Genomic DNA, 18,153 nt, shown 5'->3' with positions numbered 1-18,153 from the left:
GTATTGGTCATGGTTTTCTAAAAGAACAGAACTGAAATAGACTTATCAAAGGAAATTACTGCATGTTGGAGAGGCTGAGAACCCTGTAATAGCTCAACTCACAAGGCTATATGTCTCAGCAGTTCCTAGTGGTGGTGAAGGCCTGACATGTCCCTAGAGAGCTGCTGGTCTTTAATTCAGTTTGAAAGACTGAAGAATCTGGGTTTCAATATCAGAGAAGGGTGGCAGCAGTGGTAACAGAGTAGATGCCTTACCAACGAGGCCTGAAGCTGGGCAAGTAAATACATCAGGTTTGCCCTCTGCCTCCTTATATCTGAACTTCCAGTAAAAATATGTCCACTTCCATCAGTTCTTCACAGAAATTCTTTCACCCACCCAGAATCACTTCTCCTACTTTATTCTAGATCCTAACTATTGGATGACCAGAATTAAGCATCACAGTTTACCCACTTGTGAGCCTGATAAAATCACTTATACTCCTCCTATGTAGGCAAACAACAAGGTCAGCATTCTTCTTAACATGGTGTAACGATCTAGAATTCAACTTAAAATACACTACTCATTAAATAGTAGGAGAGAAACACTCACAGCAATTACAACCCTCTTCTCTGTAGCTTATCACATGGTCTTCACTGCTGTTCATACTTGTAGTTGGAGGCTGCTTGTTTGTTCCCAGATGCCCAGACCTGATATAAGCACACAGAAACTGTATCAATTAAAACACTGCTTGACCTATTAGCTTATGCATATTTCTAGCTAGTTCTTATATCTTAAATTAACCTATTTTTATTAATTTGTATATTGCCACATGGTTGTGACCTACCAGTAGGGTTCTGTCTGGTGTCTGGCATCTGTCTCTTGTAGTGGCTAAATGGCTTCTCCCTGACTCTGCCTTCTCTCTCTCTCTCTCTCTCTCTCTCTCTCTCTCTCTCTCTCTCTCTCTCTCTCTCTTGCTATATTCTGTTAAGCTATTGTACAAAAGCAGTTTCTTTATTAACCAATGGCAATAAAACACATTCATAGTATACAGAGGGGAATCCCACATCACCTCCCCTTCTCTGTTTAAATAAAAAGGAAGGTTTTACTTTAACATGGTAAAATTACATATACAAATCAGGTACCAAGCAATAATTATAGTTACAATAGTTATATCTACTTTATCTGTTACCATATCTAAGGAAAACTATAATTATCCATTCTTAAATTCCATCAAAGACTCCAGAAAGATATAATATTACCTAAATGAACAGGAAGTGAATTGTAATCAACTTCCAAAGCTCTAGAATTGACAGAGACATCTCACTGTCTGGGCAGTCACCTAAAGTTCTTTTGTACTATTGGGGTACCAATCTTCAACCTCCAGGCCCATAGTATCTTGCAGACTTTTCCAGAAAGCAGGGAATTTCAAAGACAGTTCCACTTATATTGGCAGTTTGTCAGTCACTTTCTTCTGTGTCCTGAAGAATGTCTAGCACATTTTTTCATGAAGCAATAACCCTGAAGGACCATCTCACCTTCAGGCAAGTTTAGCAGTCATTTTTCTATAAGTCCTGCATGTCCACTTCATATAGCATAACATCAAGCAGTTCAGGCAAGAACAGTTTCTTGCCCAAATGACTAGCAAACTCCATAAGAAGCCTCTTCGATGCCTGTCATCCTCTTGAAATAGATTGGTGCTGCTAGGAACAGATGGCTTCATTGTCATAAAATGTCTTAAGTTTTTAAAACATTTTGAATGACATATTCTGTTAGTCTTTGAATGGTTTGAAGAAAAACTATCTATCTGAAATATATATGTCCATCTAGAAAACCTAACTAACATGACAACAAGCTTGACTATTATGGATGACAATTTATCAACCAATATTTCTTAATTATACATTACTTTTTAAATGAGCTGCACAAACACAATACCTTAATCAAGAGCAGAAATATACATATAATAAAATTGACCTAAAATTTTTATCAATAGACCAAGATCCATACCAATGCAAAGTATTTATCTCTATGGAATATCCCCCTCTAAATGTAACAAACATTTATAAACAATATTTGGGAATTTGGGCATAGTTCTCTCCAAACTGATTCCTGCATTTTGTTGGTTAAAGTAATTTTATGGGCTTAAGGAGACCTTTAAGGGGGTCTTGTTCCATCAAGCTACATAAGTCTGGAAGAAATCCACAGGTTCTCACCCTCTATGGAAACAGAACCTCTTTTCCAAAGCAACTTATACTTAGGCCCAAATTTTGAAATCAAGACACTTTTAAAATATATTTGTTGGTTTAGCTTAGCAGTTCATATGAATATGAAATGTCTCTCTTTACTTAGCTCATTCACAGTCAAAAAATTCAAAGGAAATACAATGATATACATAACCCAGATTCTCCGTGTATTTTCATCTTTACATGACTTATTTTTCTTTACTCCTTTAATCTCTAACCGTCTGTACTCTGTTTCTTTAAAGATTTTGTATTATTTATTTACTTATTTTTAAAAATTTACTTTTTTATAACAATTTCTTTTCTCTCCCAAGCCTATGTACATTTATCCTACACTGTGACCAATTTAGAGGTGTCTTCCATCTGGGTTTGTCTTTATCATGTGTGGATCTGTAATTATTTTTTGACCAGGAGTGCTTTTTTTCTTTTAAAAGTTAAGTGGGCATGGCTAGTACTAAATTATTGGCGTTGCCTGCTTGCTCTGCCCATCCCAACATGGCAGAGGCATGTTTACTGTCTCTGAGGGTCATACATGAGACATGGACAATATCAAACCATTTTAATCAAAACTCCAGTGTAAAGAAGAAAAAGACTCATGAGACACAACCCCTAGCTTGGAGACTACTGGACACTGGGGTAATGTAGGAATTCTGACCACCAGTAGCCTTTAAGTTACCCACCCACTTGGGTGTGGCCTCTTATACTATATATGTCAATGTAAAGTATGCATCTGGCCTCTTTTCCAACTGTGGGATTTGGTTATCAGTCCCCATTCCAGCAGAGGATTGTGATCTATGAGTCTACCCCTAAATATATAACCATCAAGTATACTCAATTCTGAATTAGTATGGGATTTCTTTTCAGCATCCTTCTTCATCTGGCTCTCCACATGGATCCTAACTCCACATCAACCAGGCAGATCTGCTTAAAGGCCTATACAGCTTACAGCCTAGAAAGTCTCCCAACCCCAACTGCTTGACTTGGTTTTATCTATTAAGCAGTTTTTTTTATATAAAACCCCCGCCACAGTGGAGCTAACTGCATGTGGTGACTTGGAAATTTCCCAATCTTGTGCATGCCGCCTCCCCCCACCACTTTTCCTGCTGCATTCCCTGCTGCATGGTGACCTGCACAACTTATGGTTTGTACTTCTGGTTCCTGAGTTCTGGACTTATTGTTCCATGTAAGGAATTGTTTTAATTGCTTTTTAATTTATCAAACAAAGCATATTTATCAGTATTTAACCAGCACCAAGGCAGGGAAACTGAAGCCACTCAGGACTGTTAGTGGTACAAGGTTGTATCTTTAGTGGCAACTCTGCAACCACAATACCTAGTCAATAAAGATTATTCCACCTCAAAGAATTTACCAGATTTCATAACAAATAATTAATAAATCAATAAACTTGAAAGTTATATAATTGTAGATAACATTACCATTGAAACTTTTAGTAGCTTTTTTGCTAATACTATGGGTAGTATTCTGCAAGGCTTATGTGGTTATGGTGATACATCCATTTATTGGATATTGGGACTCAGTTTTTTTCTTCATATTATATTCATAAGAAAATGGTTTGATAACAGAGCCAAGAATGAGGCACTTTTAGAAATGATATAGTCTTTACAGACTGATAATGAACAGATAGCTGCCATGATTAATAGCATCAAAAACCAAAAGTTACCTGTAAAAATTAATACTATTGAAAAGGGTAACATCAATTTGACAGACAAAATTGAATCCATGTCAAAGGATACTGAAAAATTATCTGATTCAAACATAGATACTTTAGAAAGAATGCTTGAAGAAGTAAAGAAAGTTTTGCCAAAATGGGGATTACAAATTGCTCCTGAAAAATTACAGAGAGAAGATTCTGTCAGTTACCTAGGTTATAAAATAGGTTTGCAGAAAATTAGGACACAAAAGTCACAAATTAGGAGAGACTGATTGCAGACTCTTAATGACTTTCAAAGATTGTTAGGAGACATTTCCAGTCTATGACCAGCTGTTGGGATAACACCTGATCTAATAATTGATAATAAATAATTATTAATTAACTAATATTAATTAATAATTAATAATTAACACCTGATCTAATATTAATAATAACAAAATTAATAGTTTTGTTTAATAATTAAATAAAACCTTAGATTGTGATAAAGACTTCAATAGTCCAAGAGAATTAACAGTTGAAGTAGGAAAGGAATTGACAATTGTTGAGGAGAAATTACAGGAGGCACATGTGGATAGGGTGAATCCAGATCTTATTGTATTCTAGTCATATTGTAGAATTTCTCCTACAGGAATTTTATGCAGAGGGATGACATTATCTTAGAATATATCTTTTTACCACATAAACCAAGTAAAAAATTAAAAACTTATGTGGAAAAAGTCTCTGAATTAATTGTAAAAAGAAAATTGAGACTTTGTGAACTAGCAGGTAGACCTAGCAGAGATTTTAATGCCTTTTACTTCTGATAAATGAAAAGGTTATAAGAAGACAATGAACCGTGATATAGAGCTTGTACTAATTTTGAGGGAGAAATTAATAGCAATTATTCTAAAAGTGATAGACTTAACCTTATAATGAGAACTTTTTGGATTCTTCCCCAAATTGTATGTGATGCTGCAATAACTGAAGCCTGGACATTTTATGCTGATGCAAATAAGTCAGGGAAGGCAGGTTAAAAATCAGAAGAATTAGTAAAGTGGAGCAAAGTCCTTTTAATTGTGTCCAAAAGGCAGAATTATATGCTATTCTCATGGTGCTAAGGGATTTTAAAGAACCTCTTAATATAGTTACTGATTCACAATATGCAGAAAGAGTAGTTTTGCTTAACGAAACCACTGAATTTATACCAGGTAATACAGAATTGACTTCATTATTCATACAGGTTCAAGATATAATCAGGAATAGGCTTTGTCCCATATACAAAACGCACATGCAGTCCCATATGGATCTGCCAGGTCCTCTTGCACAAGGTAATGCAGAAATTGATTGATTCTTGATTGGAAGTGTGTTGAAGGCCTCAGAATTCCATAAGAAACATCATGCTAATTCCAAAAGTTTAAAGAAAGAGTTTTCTGTTATGTGGCAACAAGCTAAGGAGATTCTAAAGAGATTTCCTACTTGCTATTTCTATACCCAAACACTGCTACCTGCAGGGACTAACCCAAAGGTTACTCAACAGAAAAAAACCTGGCAGATGGATTTGTTCCACTTTACAGAATTTGGAAAATTAAAATATGTACACCACACCATTGACATTTATTCAGGTTTTCAGTGGACTGCTTTAAGATCAGAAAAGCCTGATTCAGTAATCACACATTTATTAGAAGTTATGGCCATCATGGGTATACATGCACAAATAAGGAAAGATAACGGTCCAACATATGTCTCTAAGAAAATGAAACAGTTTTTTTCTTATTATAGTATAAAGCATATTACAGTTATGCCACACAGGCACTTGAAAAAAGACCAAATTGAACTATAAAGGATATGTTAAACAAACAGAAAGGAATGGAAAATACCCCCAGAAATAGATTACATAATGCTTTATAAACCTTGAATTTTCTTAATGCTAATGAAAGGGATAACAGAAGCAGAGAGACACTGGATAATAGAAAAGTCTTCTGAATTAAATCAGCCTGTGTATTTCAAGGATGTGTTGACCTCACAATGGAGGGCAGGAGATGTACTACATTGGGGAAGGGGTTTTGCTCTTGTTTCCACTAGAGAAGAAAAACCGTGGGTCATCAAAATTAATAAAGATTCACTTTGAAAAAAAGAAATCTCTTGAGAAAAAGAAATGACAGCTCATTCACAAAGGTGGCAGCCATACAGGTGGTAAGGAAACCTTTTCAGGTTGGGGCAGGGTTCTGCTTCTGTCTTTACAGGAAAATACTCATCTTCAAAAATTCAAGAGACCCTGGATGTTTGGATGGTGACCGAAGGAAAAATAACTATTCAATAAAGATCATCAAGAAAAAGCAATATGACTTGTAAGGGCAGGTGCTCAAAACATACACACACACACACACACATCCATATATATATACATATATATATGTATATGTATATGTATATGTATATGTATATGTATATATGGATCTGTCTTTGGAGTTGGACAATGACTCTGTCCTTCTCTAAATCCAAGCATGTTGTTAAAAGAAATATTTGGTGTTCCTGTTTCATGTCAAGAGCCCTCTGGTATGAGACAGAAAGAAGAAAGAATTTAGAAAAAAATTACTTTTCTTTATACCTATTTTTTGTCTCTATTGTACCTTTCATTGAATATATATGTCTGTATAAATAATGTTTACATTTTCCACAATGAACAATGAATTTTCCTGCAGTAATCTTTGATGTTTTTAGGAAGAAGATAGGGCCCCACAACAACAACTCCACCTGGTTGATATGATGTCATGATAATGATAGTGCTTCTATAAGACCTGCTTTTGGATACCAGCTGCTCAAGATGGTTCCAACTTGGTTAGCTGAAGTGGTGCACTTGTTTACAAATTCTTGTCAGAACTCCAAATAGGAACCTTAGAAAAAGCCCTACCAAATACTCAGAGACTATTTGCAATTATACCAGATAGTAATCTTGGAACTTAACCATAATTTTACTTTTACAGGATCCCATACAAAGAGCATCACCCCCATGACAGCTGGAAGTAATTCTAGAAGATGATTTCCCCTCTCTAAACAAAGTTTGTTCTTAGGGTTAGGGAAATCATTTAGGGGTTGATTATAATTGGTATAGAGTTGGGAGGAAATTATGTAGAATCAGGGTTCTCTTTGAAAAAAAAGAGAGGAAGTTGGATGGGATAATAGATTAGTGTGAGCTTACTCACATTAATAATAACAGTGAGTAATGGAGTGGATACTTGTGAGCTATTATTTATAGGCAATTTCATTGGTATAGATTCTTGTATATTGATACAAACTTAAATTATATTGAATATATTCCTCTTTTCATCTACAATATTTATATATTTAGGCAAAGTTATTTTGTCATATTGTATGTATTCATGCTTCTACCTCTGCTTAAAACATTTTGTATATTGATACAATTTTAGGATATATTTATTATATTGAAATATACATTTCTACCTCTGTTCAAGATACTTATACATTTTGAGATAATTGCCCTCATTTGTTGCACTGTTGTTTAAGTATTGATTAATATTCTAATATGAAGTCTTAGTCTTTAGATTATATAGGTATTAATCTTCATAGGTCAGTAGTCATTCATGTTTGTCATATTTATAGTTAGACTAATCAGATTCTTTAGATACATAGAGACTGTATTCTGCATAGATAGGTAATCTTCAACCACTTCAAAGAGCTGTAGAATATGGCATTTAAATAACTTAGGGTTCTGTTGAAGTGAGACACGATTGCTCCTGGCAGCATTGATCTATTCCCGAGAGAATGTTGAACACTGGAGATACTCTACTTGGAGCTTGTTTTCTTCTTGGCAAAACTGGCCTTTGGGCAAGGAACTGCCCATGCATCAACCACTGACAAAATACATGATATCCAGACAGGGCAAGCAGGATACAAAAAAATAGATTGTCAAATCTTGCCAAGACAGGGTAAGATGGTTTTGAAAAATTTCCTGCCTCTGAAAATGGTTTTTCAGTTACTCTAGGCCTTAGCCAAAGTTGGTTGCTCCAATGTTGCAAATGAGACTGTGGGTGATTGCCCAAGTATCCAGTTGTCTCTGTCATTTGTTACACATTTTGGAAGTTGGAAGTTGCTTGATTGCACTTCCTGCTTACTCAAGTAATATTATTTCCCTTCTTAGGTCTTCATTGGGGTTGAAGACTAGATAGTTGTAGTTACTTTCCTCTCATGACTTGGCCAAGTTATTTATTATACAGGACTTAAACTCATTAGGATAGGATAATTATTGAAACATTTATTACATGTTTCTTAATATTGTTTATGCTGGTTGTAATTCTAATTTTTATACCTGATATTTGTTCTTATTGTATATAGCTTTGTATTAGGCTTAGAACTTTCTTGTTTAAACAAAAGGGGGAGTTGCAGTAGAAATTTCTACTGCCAGTAGCCTTTAAGATACCCACCCACTTGGGTGTGGCCTCTTATACTATGTATGCTGATATAAAGCATGTGTCCAGCCTCTTTTCCAGCTGCAGGATTAGGTTGCTGTACCCCATTCCAGCAGAGGATTAATATCTATGCATCTACCCCTAAATAAATAACCCTCTATTATTCTCAATTCTGAGCTGGTGTGGGATTTCTTTTAAGTGTCCATCTTCACTGGGGAAGGAATAGTCAGTTTTCTTCAGTGAAATGGCCTAAGATTGGTGGCTGATACTCCACAGGTATAAGAACATTTTAAGCACATGCTAAGAACATTAATACTGAATGAAGCTGATACTAAATGAAAAACTATGTGTGGAGGTTGAAGAAAGGCGTATAAATCTGGGGAACAACTCAGTAAGGACAATGGGAAGCATACAGAGACTGAAGCAGAAATCAAAGAACATGCATGGAGCTGCACTAGGTCCTTTGCATACATGTTATGGTTGTTGGCTTGGCATTTTTGTGGGACTCCTGAAAGTGGAGATGTCTCTGACTCTTCTGACTGGTTTGGGAACCCTTCTCTATCTACTGGGTTAACTTGTTCAACCATAATGTCAGGATTTGAACCTGGTCTTATTGTATCTTGTGCTATGTTCAGTTGATGTCCCCAGGATGCCTGCTATTTTCTGGGAGGAGATGACAGGTGGATCTGGGGGAGAGAAGAGGTGGCGAAGAATTGGATGGAGTGTAAGGAGGGAAAGATATGGTCTGGTTATATTTTATGAGAGAAGAATATAATTTTTAAAAATTAAAATTTTGAGTCTTATAAATATATATATTGAATATTAGATCTCCTAATTTCATTAAACAAATAATAAAACACGTGAAAGGTCAGAAAGATGCTAGAATGTCAGATTTCTAAAATTTAAGATAGCTTATAGACAAGGAGGAATTTTTTTTTAAAAAAATCATTTAATGGATTATAAACTCTATTGGGAACAGAATCAACATGATAAGACTCCACTTTCCAGGTCAGCGCTCCTCAGGGAAATCCGGTGGCTAGAGGATGATGTAAGCAGAGAGGAGTGTGTCTAATGAGCAGATCCAGGGAGCAGCAACCGTCTCCTATGATAACCCTTCTACTGAGAAAGCAGTCTTGGGCTGGAAAGCACATGGAGCTTCTTTTGAGGTGTTAAGTCTCCTTGGAGAACAAACGCTTGACTCCTTTCTCCTTCCTGTGTGAGACAGAGCTCCGGTTCCCTTCCTCAGTCATCAGGAAAGACTTTGACCCTTACAGGGAGATCTTCCTCCCCAGTCTTGGATCCAGGTGAGTCTAAGAGCTCAGTGGATATTGCAGGGAAGGAAAAGAAAGTGGAACCTAAGGGCACTTACCTGATGTCAGCTGAGAGCCAGACCCCTAGACAAAAACGGGATTGCTGGGCTTGTCTGCTTTGCAATTCATGATTTATTTATAATATGTTCACTATTCTTCGTGTATTCACTGTGCCAAGGAGAGGAATGAGTGTTGAACTGATTGATGCAGGGCTCATTGCTGACATTAAAAGGGAAAAATGAGATGAACAGAAACACAAATTGCTTCAATAAAGGAACACAAGCCCAAGGGTAAACAGGGAAATGTTTCTAATTTATGGAGGGAAATGCAATGAAATTAAGCTATTTTTGTGTTTTAGATCAGACATACTTCACTCTGCTTCTTTGTTGATGAGAAAGACCAATACTAGAGATTTTTTCCAAATCTTATCTCATGATAATAATGTAATAAGATAAGCTTTTTAAAGCATGTTGTTCCCTCTACTTATTGACACTGAAAGGAATTATATAATAGATGGATTAGTACATGTCTTAAAGCATGATGTTGCACTTGCTTCTATACCTGTGAGGCTGGTCACGTAGGCGAGTATGTTAGTCATTTCCTTTCTTTTCTACTCAGGTCCTGTGTAAGCTCTTCCCATTCACACCCAGTGGGGTATCATATTCTTGCTCTTCAATGCAATATTTCCAGTAAAGTGTTGGGATCATTTTTATACAAGCTTCCTCTTGCCATTTACTTATTTCATGTACACAGAAATTCAAAGAGATGTGTGAAAGAACTGATGTGAGCACAAACACTAAAATAAATTGCCATTTTAAAAATAGGGAAATAAAAATGGTTGTGGAAGCATGTGAATATTTTTCACTGGGAGTCGCTAATTATTTAAGAAGATAATGTTCTCTTCAAAACTTTTATTCAAGGGCAAAACCCACAAAGAACCTTTGCATTGATTGGAGGTGGAATTTTTCAAGATAAAATGGTTACTTTTAATAGATCGGTCAAAAATGTGATTTGATGACAGGCAATAGGGAGACAATCTGCAAGTATTATTAATAACAAAATCACAGACATTTTGTAATTCAAGGCCAGGCCATTTTTGGTGTGGGCTTCTACTACACAACGTGGGGCTTTTGACATCCTACTTCCCTGTGTGGCAGAGAAAAACAAGGCTCAATACCCTTTGGGAAACCAAGTCACTCCTGGTTGAGAACTTGCCTTTAGAAATTAATTATTTTAACAGAATGCTATAATAGTAAATTAATAAGAAAGAATATGAAAGACTGATAAAAGTATGACACATGGGTATTAGAAAATGTTATGCATTCTTTGAAATAAATTGGCTGCTTCATAATATTCTATTTCCAGGGCTCTGTAGATATTGTTCAAAAAGGAGAGAAAGAAAACTACAAAACATACAGCAATACACAGGAAGGTGTTTGCCATGGGCTTAGCAACTGTTATGAATACTGCTGATAAATGCATCCATATGAAAAATGTGAGGTATGAATATGGGCATAATATGAAGAAGAAATTTTGATGTAAACTAAGATCATATGTTACAGGCACTTCAGAATTCATATTCATTAAACTGCTACTAATGCAGTGTTTGCATCTTTCTTTAAGGCAAGAAATTTATGGGTTTTCAAATTTTACATTTCTGTTTATTAAGGCATTATAATGTTAACTTTATAAATTTTGAATTTCTATCCATGTGATGATTTTGTGTGTAGTCACCCATTTTGCTACTTCTCCCACTTTACAAGTTGCACAGATCCGTATGGAATGAGTCTCTCATGTACTGGATTTGGGGGCACACGAGCATGAAAATAGAAGGAAGATGATTAGTGATGTCTTAAAATTTTATCTCTGTACTCCCAGTAGTTTTTAGATCTAGCTGCCATCACTGTACAGGATCAATAAGTGGGTTACAGTGTGAATGCTTGGCACATGTGTAGTAGTCAAACCCAGTCATTCAGCCTACCTAGCTCATGAAATGTGTGTCATTACAGTGTGCTGGGATTCTTCAAATTCCTCTTTTCTATTTTTTTAATATTTAAAACATATGATAAAAAACATACACAGGGTTAGAGTAGTCAACTGCATTTGTTTCTTATGTTTATAAAACTGTGTACATAAAAGCATACGTATGAGCCACAGTCGCCTTACTGCGCTTCAGGACATTAAAATTTATTCTGCCTATATAAATGTAGTTGATACCCACTCTGCAACCTCTTTCTATAACCTTTCCTCTCAGCTTAGCCTCTAGTCATCACTGTTTAATTCTTTCCTACACTGACTTTAAAAAATACTTGAAATTTTTAATTCACAATATTCAGTGCACATATTAAAGACACATCAACTATATTTTAGTTTATTTACACAGCTGGGTAAATTGAATGAGAATATAAAAATGTTCAAAAAGATACAAAATATGAATGATTTGTTAATATCATGAATTATGAACTCAAAATTAAATTGACAGGGTGTTTCCTAAAAGTCCAGAGAGAGGAATTCATCAAGACTTAATCTGACCCATATAAACATGCTGATAACCACAACAAGGATGAAGTGAGTTTAACTGAATTGCAAGAAGAGTGGAGGCCTTCCACTCAGTGGTGGAGAGCAATGCCTTTTTCAATATTTTCTTGAAGGTCTTGCTGTCAATGTAATAAGGAAATGCTTGGCCAGAGTTTATTGCCATATTATTTAAAATGGCCAAGTTAAGGCATCAGCCGAAGTGTCTGTAAACAAGTGACTGGATAAGGAAAGCTTGGCATGTGTACACAATGGAGTTTCTTTCAGCAACAAAGTAGAGTAAAACTGGGGACTGGAGAGATGGTTTGGTGGTTAAGAGCATCTACCACTCTTGAGGAATGCCTGAGTTCAGTTTACTTCCATGTTTATTTTCCGTGGGTGGTTTACAAAATGGAAACCCTGGGTCAACTTCTACATTAGGGCAAAGACACTCGGTTACTTTTGGCTTATAAATTTATTTTCAGAATTCTTATTTGTGATATAAGACATCCACATCACTGACTCTCATGCAATATCTAATGAAAGAATGAATGAATAGTTTTGATTTTGACCAAGTTGCAGGACTGCTAACTGTCTTTATTGGTAAGCTGCACCACACCCTGAGAACATGAAAACAGAATGCCTATTATAGCTTCCATGTTCTGGAATATATATACAAATCTGGTCTGTGTGTACATATATTTTGTATGTGGTTTTGCAGAAACCATGATTTTTTTTCTAGTAAAAGTTTCTGATTATCCTTTTTGCATAAGTATTTTTTCATACTGCTGTCTTGATTTCATTTTAATGCTCTTTCAACTAAATAGTCATAATTGAGTCAGTCCCTTATATTTGAATATGTTTGGTGTTTTTACATTTTAGCAAAATAGTGCTTCAATAAACATGGTGCAAAGTAAAGTTCAAATCATTGGGCATCTTGGGCAAATTCTCTTGGATACAATGTGGATTGATCAGTGAGGGTTAATGGTGAGGAAGGCTTAGTGGAAACAGCCTCTGAATGCTATGGTGGGCCATGGTGTGCCATGGTGGGCCATAGTGGGCCGTAGTGGGCCATGTATGTTTGTTGATAAGCACTTCTTAGCACAAAGGTGATGGACTCTTGTACAGAAGAGTTATTTTTATAATGGCAGGAGATCCTAAAAATCAATAGTAGTTAATAGAACATCCATTTCAATTCATAGCAAGCCTCTTCAAGAATCTTACATGCAGGAAAAACGTGATGTGAATGAGTCTCCTTCTGTCTTGAAGTTTAACAACAGCATTCAGACTACTTTATTGCTCAGCATTCTCTGAACCAGTTCTCATCACAATTTGTCTCTCTCATTGGCTCATTGGTGGCTTCAACATCTGAAACTTAACACCTGTGCGGTTTTGGCACTAGCAGGGTGGGATTTTTGAAATCAAACTCCTTGCTTCCTGAAGTCTCTTTTTCAATGTCATCTTCCCTACTGTTTCTGTCCTGACATTTATAAAATTAATATCCTCCGTAGCTGAAGGCAGAGGTAAGGAATAGTGAGATTAATAAGCACAAACCCGGGACTTGATCTTTTGACACATTTGTTAGCACACACACACACACACACACACACACACACACACACACACACACACAGAGAGAGAGAGAGAGAGAGAGAGAGAGAGAGAGAGACAAACGTGCAGGCATACAAAGAGACAAACACAGAGACATATGCACTCCCTTCCTTAGGCTGTAGGTTTCTTCTTTTTAAACAACATTTTATATTTATTCTTTGAAAACTTCATACATGTATACAATGTATTTTGATCCTGTCAACCCCATTCTCTACTCTGTCTCCTCCAGGAGCCAACACATCTCCTTCTCAACATTCATATCCTCTTTAAAAAAAAAAACCATTAAGTCCAATTGGAGCTTCCCATATATGCATGCATATAGGACCATTCTCTGAGATGTAAGCAACCTGATTGTGGTCACAGCCTTGAAGAAAAATGATTCTGCCCTAGCAATATTAACTGTCAATAGCTCCTTTACTGGAAGGAGACTCAATAGCCCCTCCTCAGTCCATGCTGGAATTTTTAACTGGCTTGATCTTGTTCAGGGTTTCTCTAGGAAATCACAGGTGCTGTGAAATCATGTGCATACCATGTCCAGCATTTCCAGGTTCTCCTCCTCATCTTCTGGCTCTTATGTTCCTTTTAGCCTATTATCGTTGATGTTTTCTGAGCCTAGGGTGGATGGAGGTTGGTACAGATGCCCCATCAACAGCTTAGAGTCACTTATTCTCAGCATTTCCACAGTTTATAAAGCTCTGCATTAACTACCACCCCCAGCAATGAGACACTTCTCTGACTCAGGGTGAGAACAGCACATATTGATGCATGTAAACATGTATGTTTAGAAAGCAGTTTCACAAAACAATAATTGAGAAAAGTAACATAAGTATGCTCTGTACTAGGACCTATAACTCCCCTGGCCATTTTTTGTACATCTCTTTCACAGTCTTTCCCATGATTTGGTTTCTGTGGAGCAGGCCTTGAATTCTACTTTTTAACACCAAGTCTCACACAGTTGTAGCATGTGTTGGTATTGAACTCGTAGAAATCTTCTTGCTTCAGCCCTCAGAGTGTTTGGATTACAGGTATAAGATACACAGCAACAGCCTCTAATTGTTTGGTGTCTGAAATGTGGTTAGCCTTTCCTATATATTACTCATCTGCGAAAAGAAAGTTCTTTCCATGACTTCTCAAGAAAAAGGGCTCAGAGAGGGATATGGAGGGATTCATCCTAAAACATCATAGAATGTCCTAAAAGGACTAGATCCATGACTAAGTGCAGAATTTAAGCTATTTGCTAAAAATTATAAATCTATGTGAGCAATATCTATTTGTGTGGAGAATAGCTGCAGCGTTTTCTCTTTCTTTCTAGTGCAATACAACACATGGACTCATGTAACAAGACGAGAGTTTCAGAATTTCTTCTTCTGGGAATTTTAGAAGACAAAGATCTGCAACCTCTTACTTATGGTCTTTTCCTCTCCATGTACCTGGTCACTGTCTTTGGGAACATGTTAATTATCCTGGCCATCTTCTCAGACCTCCGTCTACACACCCCCATGTACTTCTTCCTTTCCAACCTGTCTTTTGTGGACATTTGTTTCATTTCAACTACTGTCCCAAAGGCGCTGGTGAACATCCAGACCCAAAACAAGGTCATCACCTACGCAGGGTGCATCACCCAAATATATTTTTTCCTGCTTTTCGTAGAATTGGACAACTTCTTACTGACTATCATGGCCTATGACCGTTATGTGGCCATCTGTCACCCCATGCACTACACGGTAATCATGAACTACCAGCTCTGTGGATTGCTGGTTCTAGTGTCGTGGATTGTAAGTGTTCTGCATGCCGTGTTTCAAGGCTTAATGATGCTGCAGCTGTCCTTTGGCACACAGCTGGAAATCCCACACTACTTCTGCGAACCTAATCAGGTGGTCCAGCTCACTTGTTCTGACTCTTTTCTTAATGAGCTGGTGATGTATTTTACACTTGTGCTGCTGGCTACTGTTCCACTTGCTGGTATCTTCTATTCTTACTCCAAGATAGTGTCCTCCATATGTGCAATCTCCTCAGCTCGGGGGAAGTACAAAGCATTCTCCACCTGTGCATCTCACATCTCAGTCGTCTCTTTATTTTACTGCACAGGCCTAGGAGTGTATCTCAGTTCAGCTGCAAACCACAGCTCACAAACAAGTTCAACAGCCTCGGTCTTGTACACCATGGTCACCCCCATGCTGAACCCCTTCATCTACAGTCTTAGGAATAAAGATGTTAAGAGTGCCCTGAAAAAACTCTTTGGGAGGAAGTTATAAAAAGTCCCATGTGTCTTGACCTAGTGTCCCTCCTAGCTTCATGTCATCTCCCTTTTTCTTTTTGTTATTAATAACCCTGTGAGGCCAATTAGTGCACATGGGTGTGTGCCTTCCACTGGGGCTTGAGTAACCTACTAGTCATCACGTCTTCAAAGGAGAGAGACTCCTGGAACCTGGGACTCTGGTCAGATGGTAGAAGAGATTGTTTCTTCTGTTTACTTCTCATCAATTTACTACTGAAATTCTCATCACTCGATTTCAGCTGCATATGGCAAGCAACTCATTGATTGAGATCTCTGATCTCTGGTACTGAAACCATTTTCCTGGTGTCCAGTCCCAAAGTTATTGCAAAATGACATGAGAATCATTTAGAAATACCCATTCATATAAAGAACAGGTATTCTTTAAAAAGCACAGCTTACTCCCACAGACATGTATTTTTATTGAGAAATATTTTTGTTTCACTGTAGATTCCATCGTGAGATTAATTATACATATAAAACCATTTACTAAATATGCAAATTGCATAATTATGAATATATCAATTTTTTTATTTTTGCACCATTTATTCTTTATCAATACCTTGACTTTTCTTTTTCATTCTCTCATTTCCCATTTTTCTATGTGAGTGTACATGTTTCTGTATGTGCTTGAGCTCACATGTGCCTAGGTGCACAGAGTGCATACTCATGGGGCTGATGCTATAAGCATCCTCCATTTCTCTTTGACTTTGCTCATTCTCAGTGCTCTTTAGCTATGCCCTGGGGACCCTTAACTCCTCCTTCTGAGGATAAAATTAGAAGCAAGCCATGGTGTCCACACAACATTGGGTTCTGCCAATTCCAGTTTAAGTTCTTTCCTTTGCATGTAAGGCACTTAACTATATTCCCAGGCCTAACTTGTCTTCTTAATAATAAGGAGTTTAATTTTTAAATTAATTATTTTTAAAAAATGTTATATATGTATTATTTTTCTGATGTTTTACTCATTTTTTCCCCAAATCATCCTGTGCATGCCAATTCTTCTCAAATTCATGGCCTCTTATTCTTTATTTTTAATGTCGCACAGTATATATGCACACAGATGAGTGTATACAACCCATTGAGTTCACCTGGTTTTGCTCTTAGATGTGTGTGATTAGGGCTGACCAAATAGGAGTGGACAACCTACTGGGGGAATTGTTCTCGGAGAAGACTCATTCTCCTTTTCTCTATTCATGGATAATTTCCTAGGTTTAGAGTACCAGATGTGAATTTCTTTCTATGAGTGAGAATTAAGTTTAATAACTATTGGTTACCTCTTAAACATAACTGTCACTGTCACATTTTGGGGGATGGATTTCCATTCTGGCCATAGCTGTGGTTCATAGAATTTGTCACTGTAGTACTAATGTTTGATTTTCTCCCTGTCCTCTTCTATTGTTCCTTCAGAAGTGGACAATATCTTCAGCAATAGAGTCTTCTTTTCACAGGCTGGGAGGTAACCAAGGGCAACAGCAATGGCCTAAACTGTTTAGATCCTCTTGATCAACAATTCAAAGGGAACTTTTCCATTCCTGACACTGGGGGTTTTGTTAGCTAGTCATGGCTACTAGGGAGATAATCCTAACCTCTGTGTTGTAATTTCATTTAAATTGAATATATATATATATATGTATATATATACATATATATATATGTATATATATTCACAAATATGTGCATGTGTGTATGCATGTGTGTGTAGTTTAAGTAAAAAGAAAATTATCTCATATGATATTTGCAAATATACTTGTTGTTATTTTATTATTTGTTCCCTGTCTCAGTTGTGTTGCTTCCATTTCCCCTCTTCAGGTAAGTTCCCATCTCTTGGTTTTCCATGCACCCCTCTAAAGCACATGTCATAGTCGTTCCCTGTGCAGAGATCTTCTTCTGTCTTACCTCTGTCATGGTCATTTTTTTTTTAAAAAAAACCTTTTTCTTTTATTGAAAATAGATTCTATTCTCATGTGATACATCTTGATTATAGTTTTTCTTCCCTCTACTCCTCCCAGTTTCTCCCCACTTCTCCTTTCATCGGGATCCCTTCTTCCATTTTGGTTTCTCATTAGAAAAGAATAGGTTTCTAGGAGATAATAATCTAACATGACAAAATAAGATATATAAGATGAAGCAAAAACTATCTTAC

At 36.6% G+C, this 18,153-nt stretch overlaps 1 protein-coding gene across 1 annotated transcript; it reads left to right on the top strand.

Annotated features, from left to right (window-relative positions):
• The first annotated feature begins 6,880 nt into the window (after nucleotides 1-6,880).
• Nucleotides 6,881-15,987, top strand: LOC125403981 (olfactory receptor 1078). The gene is made up of 2 exons (XM_048439611.3): nucleotides 6,881-6,906; nucleotides 15,078-15,987. Exons 1-2 carry the CDS (start codon nucleotides 6,881-6,883, stop codon nucleotides 15,985-15,987), a joined length of 936 nt encoding a protein of 311 aa, XP_048295568.3.
• Nucleotides 15,988-18,153: the final 2,166 nt, after the last annotated feature.

Source organism: Myodes glareolus, chromosome 6, assembly GCF_982192425.1.
Source record: "Myodes glareolus chromosome 6, mMyoGla1.1, whole genome shotgun sequence".
In the NCBI taxonomy this organism is placed as follows: Eukaryota; Metazoa; Chordata; class Mammalia; order Rodentia; family Cricetidae; genus Myodes; species Myodes glareolus.
Note: the sequence above shows the minus strand (reverse complement) of the source record. Positions and strands in the feature narration are given on the sequence as shown.